Source organism: Gadus chalcogrammus, chromosome 8 (assembly GCF_026213295.1).
Source record: "Gadus chalcogrammus isolate NIFS_2021 chromosome 8, NIFS_Gcha_1.0, whole genome shotgun sequence".
Classification (NCBI taxonomy): Eukaryota; Metazoa; Chordata; class Actinopteri; order Gadiformes; family Gadidae; genus Gadus; species Gadus chalcogrammus.
Genome location: NC_079419.1, coordinates 14,164,931 through 14,175,705, shown reverse-complemented (window position 1 = coordinate 14,175,705; position 10,775 = coordinate 14,164,931). Strand labels below are relative to the sequence as shown.

General features: G+C 49.4%; 1 protein-coding gene across 2 annotated transcripts; it reads right to left on the bottom strand.

Moving 5' to 3' along the window:
- Positions 1–55: 55 nt before the first annotated feature.
- LOC130387382 (nucleolar transcription factor 1-A-like) lies at positions 56–10,718 on the bottom strand. 2 transcript variants are annotated; one of them, XM_056596419.1, is made up of 20 exons: positions 10,138–10,718; positions 8,806–8,894; positions 8,531–8,706; positions 8,074–8,157; positions 7,479–7,634; positions 7,187–7,251; positions 6,929–7,049; positions 6,700–6,810; positions 6,284–6,411; positions 4,911–5,052; positions 4,361–4,402; positions 3,817–3,930; positions 3,574–3,732; positions 3,007–3,117; positions 2,440–2,525; positions 2,056–2,245; positions 1,613–1,660; positions 1,367–1,480; positions 945–1,052; positions 56–697 (listed from the first exon to the last, which is right to left on the bottom strand). In XM_056596419.1, the coding sequence occupies exons 2-20, from the start codon at positions 8,861–8,863 to the stop codon at positions 623–625; spliced, it is 2,088 nt and encodes a 695-aa protein (XP_056452394.1). In that variant the 5' UTR covers positions 8,864–8,894; positions 10,138–10,718; the 3' UTR covers positions 56–622. The 2 variants fall into 2 exon arrangements, with proteins under 2 accessions (XP_056452394.1, XP_056452393.1); XM_056596418.1 differs by having other exon boundaries at positions 59–697; positions 2,989–3,117; positions 10,138–10,714.
- Positions 10,719–10,775: the final 57 nt, after the last annotated feature.

Below are 10,775 nucleotides of genomic sequence, written 5' to 3'. Positions count from 1 at the left end.
ATCGACCTCAAATGTCTATATAAAATATAAAAATCTAACCCCGGTGTCTTGTCATTCCTTGAGGCGTGATGCCGCTTTGAAGTGTTTGGATTACAAAAACCTGATGAGAAAAAAGTGAGACCGGATGAGAAAAAAGTGCATTTTAATTCTTAACGTTTTGTCCAAAATAGTCGAGTGGGAACTGAAGAACTTCCTCCCAACCCTGGACAACCAGCAACCGGGACCTCAAAAGTCCCCTTCCTGTTCAACTGTACAAATCCCAGTCTTAAAAAAAAAACTAAATCAAAAAGCTTAAACGCGCTTGTTAAAGTTTATAGTCATGATAAAAAATAGTGACACATCAAGGTTAAAGGCCATTTTTTTTCTTAAAATGTAAACCAAACAAACGGTAACGCCCAACAAACACTTGGGGAACACATGTAACAACCCCCGCGAGAGGCGCAGAGCGTCCTTCAGGAACGTTAGCGTAACGTAGGTCCTTCGCTCGCCCCCGTCCGCTGCGGGCGGGGCCAGGATCACGGCAGTCCGGTGTCGACGCTGCCCATTGGTCCGCCGGAAAAACCAAAACAAAAAATGGCTTGTGAGGAGGCGTGGCCTGCACAACTTCTCCTGTCCTGTGCTGCTAGTCCGTGTCCGAGTCGCTGCTCTCCTCCGAGGAGCTGCTGTCGCCCGACTGGTCCTCGTCGTCTTCGTCGTTCTGCGGGCGGGAGGAAGACGGAGAGGTTACGATAACGATTACGGTTACTAGACCTGGTAGGTCGGGTAACCAGCCATCGGCTTGGCCTAGTTAGATGTGGTTACAGGGGTTCTAGTCTGACTTGGTTGAGGCTGAGCGTCAGGGAGAGCTTCAGATTATAACGAAACACGCAGTACTCCGGATGTCTTTGAAAGGCTGCAGAGGACAACCATCCCAAAACGGGCCCCTTTAAACCGGAGGAACCCACCTCATCATCGTCTTCGTCACTTTCGCTGCTTCCTGACGACTCGTCGTCGTCGTCCGAGTCCGAAGAGTCGCTCTTGTCGTCGTCCTCGTCCGACTCAGACGTGTCCTGCTGGAGAACACATTGAAGAAAACACACACCTGTAGGAGACCCTTCTGTTTGACCGGCTCACCAATGAGCAGGTGGGCTTTTAGTTACATAACACACACCTGTAGGACACCCTTCTGTTTGACCGGCTCACCAATGAGCAGGTGGGCTTTTAGTTACATAACACCCCCCTGGGGGAGACCCTTCTGTTATGAGGCCTTACTACACACTCATGGCTGTTGAGTACGGTGTGCATGTTGAATATATAGTATTGAGTGTGTGTGGGTTCCTGTCGCTCTGTAAACATAGTCTTGGGAAAGCGTGCGTGTGTTCTTTACCTTGGCCCGGTACGCCATAGAGCGTTTCCCCACGGCGACCCCCGGGGCCGGACCCCTGGCCGTGACCCGCACCTTGGCCCCGGGCCCCTGGACCCTGGTGCTGCTTCTCCGCTTCTGTAACACACACACATACAGTGAATGAGACAATGTAGTGACCTTCCACCGCCACGCCCGCTGAGGTCAGGGTAGCATGTGTGGCTGACAGAGGCTGCGTGGTCAGAGAGGACCGGTGCGGGTCCTACTCACCGTGGACGAGAACTCTTTGTAGAGCGCCCGCTCCTGGGGAGAGAGAGACTGGTGGAGAGAGAGGGAGGGTCGGTTAACATACAATATATAGAGTCATCAGGACGAAGCATTGAGGTTCAGATCCTTTTCTTTAAATGCTCAAATATGTACAGAATAAAGTACGCTTATATTTGGGTGCATGGGTTGTTTTGGTTAAGGAGAATATGCACTGATTGGTTAGAAATGAGTTGCCTGGAATCTAATCGGACTCAGCCAGACCGAACAGGTATTCTCAGAGCATTTCACTCACTCAACGCTGACGGACTGCTACGGCACTTCTAACAAATTAGACTTGAATAAAGGCTCTTAAATCTTCATAAAACACCTTTATGTTTTTAGTTTGGTAACAGTGTGTGTACGTGAGCGTATTCGTGTGCATATGCGTGTGTGTGTGTTGGGCGTACCTTGACCCAGGAGTCCAGCTCGGCCTTGTACTCCACCTGCTGCTCCTCCACCATCTTCTTGTACTTGTCCTTGTGGGCCAGGCTGAGCTTGTGCCAGCGCTTCCCGATCTCCACCATGCGCTCCTTCAGGCTGAGCCGGTTCAGCTCCCCGTTCGTCAGCAGCTCCTGGCTGAACATCTGGTAGCCGCTCCTAAAAGAGCCACGCGGTATATACACACACAAGTTATATATATATACACACACACAAGTTATATATATACACACATATATAAACATAAACACATATATAAACATATACACATACACACACACACACACACGTAGAGATGTTATTCACACACACAGCACACACAACACAAACACACACTCACACGTCTCACTTACACAGGAGGCTTCTTGGGCTCCCCCTCAAACTTGGGCTTCCTGTTGGTTTGTCCCCCAGCAGGCGTCCTGTTCTCCAGCAGCTCCCTCTGCAGGAAGGAAGGAGTGGTTACAGCCAAGGCTTCTGAAGCTTTATACACACACCGCTTAACTAGAACCCCAGCACTGCTTTATACACACACACACCGCTTAACTAGAACCCCAGCACTGCTTTATACACACACACACCGCTTAACTAGAACCCCAGCACTGCTTTATACACACACCGCTTAACTAGAACCCCAGGACATCAGCAACTGACCCGAGGCCCCCAGCATCATGGGAGAGAGTCGTGTGACGCACAGTGAGTGTCCCATCACTGGGTGTGACGAGTGGGGTTGCGACGTGACATTCACCGCCAGGTGTTAGACCGTAGCTGCAGGTCTGCATCCCCAATGTGGTGAGAATACACTGGGGCGTTCCCCACCTAGCTCAATGTTTAACGACGAGTACTACCACGGTGCGGAGAGAGGGGAGATTTGGACTTGGGGAGGGGGGAGAGGGGTCACTGACCACAGCTTGATACTGAACCTCGTATCTCTTCTGGTCCTCGGCAGCCTTCTTGATCCAGGGGATCTTCTCCTTCTTCTCCATGGACCTCCAGGCCCCCTCCATGGCGCTCTGGGCCTTCTTGCGGTCGCTCTGCAGCGGAACACACAGCACCGTTGTTCTACTACTGTGGTGAGGCTCGAGTGGTGAACTATAGGGTAGGGTTACTACAGTGGGACAGTACTGGTAGTGGAGGAGGAGGAGGAGGAGGAGGAGGAGGAGGCTGGTTTAGGAGGTTGGAGAAGGAGGGGATAGTAGTGATGATGGAGGAGGGGATAGTAGTGATGGAGGAGGAGGGGATAGTAGTGATGGAGGAGGAGGGGATAGTAGTGATGGAGGAGGAGGGGATAGTAGTGATGGAGGAGGAGGAGGAGGAGGAGGAGGAGGAGGGGATAGTAGTGATGGAGGAGGAGGGGATAATAGTGATGGAGGAGGAGGGGATAGTAGTGATGGAGGAGGAGGTGTTAGTGGTGGAGATGGGATGAAGAACTGAAAAGGCGGAGGTGCTGAGTATGCTGCAATAGAAGGAGGAGGAGGAGGAGGGCTCACCCGGTACTTGGCCAGGTAGTCTCCGATGACGCTCTGCTGCCACAGGTCCTCGGCAGTGCGTGGCGTCTCCGGGAGCTTGGTCCTCTTCCGGGCCTCCCGGCGCTCCTTGGCCGTGGTCCCCTGGACCCAGTTCTCTGGCTCCGGCTCCCGGCTGCGCTCCTGGAACCATCAGAACCGTCAGGTCGGGCCCCCACTAGACGCTCTATAAAGGGTTCCTCTGAGCCCGGGAGGGAGGATGCATACCTTGGCCGTGAGGGCTTTGGTTCGGTGGGGGCTGCCGGCCACGCCCATACCCAATTTGGACCCGCCCAGTTTCTCCTCTGTCAGGATGCGGTCCCTCTCTCCTTCTGGAAGACTCTGGAGAGGCAACAGACGCCCACAGACACACACACGTCAGCCATCGCTGTGCTAGCTATCGAATGAACCACACAGGCTAAGGACAAGCTATTGTAGTGACGGTGTGTGTGACGCGCAGACGAAGACGTTAAGTTATGGGTTTGAACCCTAATACCTGCGGACTACCTGAAGGCCAACATGAGCCGGATTGTCAAACCCTACCTGCTCATTAATGAAGTGTAGCTTTACCATTGAATGTAAATCACTTGGGATACAATGGTGAACTACTAGATCACTAGATGGCGCTAGACAGAGCCAACTTGTCAGGCTTCCTTCTGATTGACTCCCGTGGGTTATTTTCCTACTCTATACGACGCAGAAAGACTTGCTCTCTTAGTTGAACGGGGCAGCCAAGGTGTCCGATAGCGTGTGACCAGAGGTTAGCACTCACCTCTAGAAAGCGCTGCAGGTCCACGTCGTACTGCTTCTTTCTCTGGTGAGGGAGAGGGGGACAGGACGTCAGAGGGCAGAGATAGCAGCAGGATGGCCTGGTGGTGGGGGGGGTGAACTCCCAGTGAAATGTTCTGGGTTTAAAGGCCCAGCGTCCCCAGTCTCCCCCATCCTTAATGACATGCATCCTTCTCAAATATGTTCAGATAAAAAAGTAAAGATGTCTTTAACAGATAAACAGATTTTTTTCTTACGGTAATAACAAAAAAATAAATAAAGCAATTGTTATAATAACTAACAGTAACTCGGATATGTCATCTTTGAAAAGCAAATATAAAAATAACGAAATTTAAACAGAAAAATAGCATTTACTAAAAACGTACGGATGTGCCAGTTGGTTAAAGCATCAGAAGGTATAAGCTATTTCGTAAAAAATAAAACATTGTCTAAACCATTTGGCAAGAATGAGTCTTATGGAGGTGGCCGTCAGTGGCTGGTTGTCTTTGTGGCGGGCGGTTGGGTTGGTAGTTAGTAAGTTAGGGTTCCCTAACCTGTTCGCAGCGTTTCTGGAACATGTCCTTTTCCTTCTGGGTCATCATCTTCCACTGCTTGCTGCACAGCACCATGCGCTCCGTGCTCGGGACATCCTTCATGTTCACCATCAGCTCAGCGCAGTACAGGGAGTAGCCGTTCCTGAAGGACCCATAGAGAACCTTCAACTACAGAACACACCCAGGACAGGACCTTCAACTACAGAACAGAACCTTCAACTACAGAACACATCCAGGACAGAACATTCAACTACAGAACACATCCAGGACAGAACCTTCAACTACAGAACCTGCTCAACTACAGAACAGAACCTTCAACTACAGAACGCATACAGGAGACCGCCTCAACAGAACACATCAAGGACAGGGACATTTCAACTACAGATACTGGACAGAACCTTCTCAACTACAGAACACATTAAGGACAGAACCTTCAACTACAGAACACATTAAGGACAGAACCTTCAACTACAGAACACATTAAGGACAGAACCTTCAACTACAGAACACAAACTGGACAGAACCTTCAACTACAGAACACATACTGGACAGAACCTTCAAGTACAGAACACATTAAGGACAGAACCTTCAACCACAGAACACATACTGGACAGAACCTTCAAGTACAGAACACATACTGGACAGAACCTTCAACTACAGAACACATACTGGACAGAACCTTCAAGTACAGAACACATTAAGGACAGAACCTTCAACCACAGAACACATCCAAGACAGAACCACATCCAGGACAGAACCTTCTCAACTAAAAGAACACATCCAGGACAGTAATTCAAGGCTCCAGACGTAGGCTCAGACAGAGTTCTAGCAGTGTCTGAAATGTAGGCCCATAATCTACTGTGCTACAATACTTAGAAAAAAAGTGCTATAGGCAAGATTTAAGAGCTCTAATTTGAGTAATTATGTAAGACCATAGCCACCTGTCAGCTGTTAGTGAGTGAAAAGCACTGTGAGAATATCCGTTTCTAGTTGACTGCGCCTGCCACTGTGAGAGACAATCATTTAGATGCTAGACCGCTCCTGGCTAATTTCTTACGCTTCAGGGCATCTCTTCCCTGATTGGTTCGGTTGACTTGTAATTCCTTGCAATCAGGCGCCTGAACGCAACGCCTGATCGCAACTCTTTAGAGTCATACCCATAAAACCTTTAATAAAAAACTAAATTAAAACAACAACTAAGGACGGCCAGGTCAGAGCATGTAATGAGCCCTGAGACAAGACTCTGGCTTCAACGTGGAGGTCGTACCCCGGGGAAAGCAATAGAGAAGGTGCAGGAGGACTAGTAGAGGGGGGGGGGGGGGTGGTACAGTGGAAGTTGTACCCAGGGCAAAGCATTAAAACTGCAGACTTACGGTGGAGGTTTGGTGGGCCGGCCGTCAAACTTGTCTTTGAGCTGCCTCTCTGCCTTGGTGAGGACGGACTTGACATGTTCCTCCGAGGTCAGATCTGGGTGGGCCTCATGGTACACTCTCATGCTGTCCTGGAACACACACACACACACACACACACACCCACACCACACACACACAGTTAGACCATCCCACTTTCTATCAATCCATCTCCCTGTCTGACTCTCTTTCTTTTGAAAGACATTCAGACCGTATGTTTTTGGTTTAATTCAATTTCAAATTCTCCATCACTCACACGCATTATCTCTTGCCCAAGCTCTCTCTCTCTCGCCCATGCTCTCTCTTCATGTGATTCCCGCTCTCCCTATCTGAATGTGATGCCCTCTCTCTCTCTCTATGTGTGTGTGGTGCTCTCTCACCCCGTAGTCCTTCTGTAGCTCAAGAGCCTTGCTGATCCACTTGAGTCTCTTCTTATCCAGCAGTTGAGACCACTGTCTCCTCAGGGCCTCCTTCAGCTCCTTCTGACTCACCTGGAACACACAAATTATATTAAACAGAAATACACACACACACACACACATTATATATATTATACATTATCAATACACACACACACACACACACACACGTGTGTGGGAGTGTGCGTACCTCCGGGTGGAGCTTCATGTAGGTCTTCTTCTCGTGGTTGTACCACAGCTGCTGGGGGGTCTTGGGTTTCTCCGGGAGGTCTGACTTCTTCTTCACCTCTATCAGCTCGGGGTGGTCCTCCCTACACACATACACCCCATTAAACATAGGATGGCCCCCTCCCAGATTGGACTGGCCCTGATCAGGCGGCCAATCGAGGTTCCTAATCAAGCAGCCAATCGATTGAGAGTATTAGCCTTCGGTGTGAACCAGACGTACTTGAAGCGCGCCATGTTCTTCTCAAACGACTCCTTCTCTCTCTGGAACTCTGTGATGTACTTTTGCTGTAGAAATGATAACAACTGAGTTCAGTTTATCCTTCAGATGGGCGGACAGACAGACAGAAAGGAAAGACCATGCAAACCGACACACAGACAGAAAGACAGGACAGAGCATGCTGACAAACAGACAGGCAGGCAGGAATGCCCGGGCATTGCATGCAGCCAGATGGACAGACAGACAGGACAGACCATGCAAACAGGCAGGGAGACAGACAGAGAGAGAGACAGACCTTCTTCTTTTCGGCCAGCTCCTTGTACTTCTTGGACAGGATCTTGGTGAGGTCCAGGTTGCTCATCTCCGGGTGGATCTTGGCGTACTTGGCTCGTTTCTCCATGAAGAAGCGGAAGTACGGTGTCAAGGGCTTCTTGGGGAATTCTGGGTGGGTCTGGGAGGGGGTCAACACAGAATAATAAATGAGCGATGCCATCACCATCGGCAAAGTGTAGCACCTCTATCTCAAAGTCTGGATTATCTCGCCCCGCTTAATGGTTGCGTCTTAAACGATGGACTTAGGTCATCTTCTATCCTTTTCGGTCTTTAGTGTCTGTGCCGTTTGTAACATTTTGTTTTCAACATTCAACCACCATGAACTTCAAGCTGATGATGAGAGCTTGTCCCGTGTGTCCAAGAGGCCGCTGCACCTCTTCCCAATCAGAGTGCTGCTACGCTCCGTAACCTCGTAGCTAATAATGATTCAAGCTCCAGGCGGCGATCTGATCTACAGCGCCCAGATTAGTGTTGCCTCTGGGTGGGCCTAACGGTGGACGGTCGGTCCCCCCAGCACCACGAGGGGTCTCGTCTGGAGGGGAGGAGCTCAGTCTGACCTTTAGCTTCTTGCCCTTGTAGGGGTTCTTCACAAACTCCATCGCATCCGCCAGGAGCTCCGTCATGGTACGGTACTTCCGCACCTGCACACAGAAACACCACCTTCATCATCCTCCTCCATCACCATGATTCAAGTCATATCCAACCGAGTGTGCCGGTCTAACACGGTGTGTGAACAACTAGAATAGAATATACGAATATACGCGATACATTCTTCACACTTTTAGATACAAATGCTTCTTTAGACATCGCCTTAGTGGGTGAGATATAGCAGCACACTTATCATAACAGGCCAACTTCAGATGGAGCATTTTCAACAAGAAGTTTAAGAAATATACAAAGTACCCTGTGTATTACGACAACAGGATCAGGAAGAAGACAGAATAAAGGCGGAGGAGGAGAAAGAAGAGGATGAGTGGAAGAGTATGTGTCTCTGTGTGTTTAAAGAACTCATACCTCTGTGGAGACCTTGTGCCACTTCTGTTTGCACATGTCGCTGGTGTAGCTCCCAAAGCACACCTTCTCCCAGTCAAAGTGGGACTCCGTTGTCTTGTACTTCATGGAGTCTAGGTCAGGGAGGATACCCCTGATCCTCTCCAACAGGGCCACACAGTCCTCCTTGCTCCACCCATCTGATACACAAACACAGGAGGCTATAAGGAAAACACACCAAGATACTGATATCTTCCCAAATTACTTACTGTGAAATCGGACCATTATTGTAGGAATACCTTCTTGGTTTTTGAGCCGTGAGTTGTGCGAAGCGGTGGAAACTCCGCTGCCGTTCATGCTGACGACCGGTTACAGCACCCGCCGTCCGCTGTCACGATAGGAACATAAACCTGTTATCGTAATTTGCGATATTGAGATTCCATCTGTTGCGTTCCCTCCCTCCGGGCAGCGTTCCAAAACATGCCACGAGACTTTCATTCAAAAGCTGGAATTGTATTCACGGCATGCACAGATAATAGACAAGAGCAACGCTGGAATAACGATGTAACGTATATATTGATAGCTTTTGTTTTAATTAGAATTGGTCAGTCCCGAGTGTTAGGCTCACGCGTATTTCAGGGATTTGTTCTTGTTGTCTGATTAAAAAAACCTGGTTTTAATGCAGCCATCAAGAAAATGCATCACGAATCTTTATCAGCTGTCACGCCACACAAGCAACAAGAAGTGTTCTCATACAAAGCGGCTCTAGTGTTTCGGAACTGCTTAAATGTGTGGCTGAGCTACCCGCTCAGAGCCGCCGGTGTGTGGGCTGCTCTCCGCCCGCCTGGGCAGCGGGGGGAGGCGCGGCTGCGTAGCCGGCCAAGGCAACGTTTCCCTGGTGTGCACAGTCATCGATGCCCGAAGGTCAAACGAAGGGCTGTTTGTTTAAATTGAACGTCCCTTTCTGTTGAAAATGTCAACTTTAATGCACATTCAAGTTGAAAGGGAATCGTGTATTCTAAGAATGCCAGCTGGTTAAAAGTTTGAGCCGTTTTAATAGGGAACATACAGGCATGTTGTGGCCGGGTTCGACGCCACAGACATCTGCCGAGCAGCCCAGCATTAGCTGCCCCAGTAATGGCGCCCGTACTCCGGCAGTAGTCCCGACGCAGCTTCCGTTGGCAAGCTACTCAAGGGCTTCTTCAGCAAGACCCAGACACTTCTCGACAACACGCGAAAAATACGACGTTGTATTAAACGAGACATCATAAAACACACCTATCCACACGACCACTTAAACAGTAGCCAAGCGTCATGCTCTATTTGACACGTGCGAATGCCCAATAATCGCATTATAACAAAACTGATTAAACGCGTAAAATTATTGATGCTTTGCTCAAAGCTGCTCGAATATATATGCACAGGGAATAAAGTAGATAGTGGCCAAAATGACAATGTGAAAATAGTGGAAAATCATTGATTAATCCAACTAGTAAGCCAGCTGGCGCCTTGGCTAACTTGCTGTCGCCCAAAAGCCCTCACTGCAAAGCCGCCATGAATTTTGTGAACACTCGGGGACGGACCCCTAGAAAACCGTCTATATCGGTTTGAAATCACGGCTTAGTACTCACCCTTCGCTTCAAATATGAACCAGAAGTATTTCTGCAAACCTATGGAATTGTTTTTATTATTTAGGGGTTTTAGGGGGGGTATTTGTCAGTCGTAAACCCCGGGGAGCCAGATCGAAACGGATCCGACAAAAGGAGCGTCTAGTTCGGTATGAAACTCCGCCCAACGCCGCAGGGGGAGGAACTCTGAGGGAAAACATGCGAGTGAGAGCACAGAGGCGGAGGTTGAAACGAGAGACAGCGGGACAAGACCAACCAAACCCGGCAAAAAAAAAATCACATCGGGGTTTAAGGGGTTTCCAACTACGTCTACTTGAATAAAACTATAGTTTTTAAATAGTTACGCTACATAAGTCCCATGAATGTTTATTATAACCCTTCTCGATTCCAGATGCGGAACAGGCGAGGGAACATCCACACCGGGCGACAGAAGCAACCGCGGGATGGGCTGTCAGCGGGCATGAGAAATCAGGTGATGCGGCGTTCGACACTCCGTTGCATCCGTGGGCTCCTTCTGTCCCTATCCGGGTCCACTGGAGAAATGTCCACGAATCATTAGACTTGTCGGCTTCAACAAGAGGTTTTCCCGTCACGGATTTCATCCTGAGAGGCGATATTCTCGCGTGGGAGTGGGATGAGAT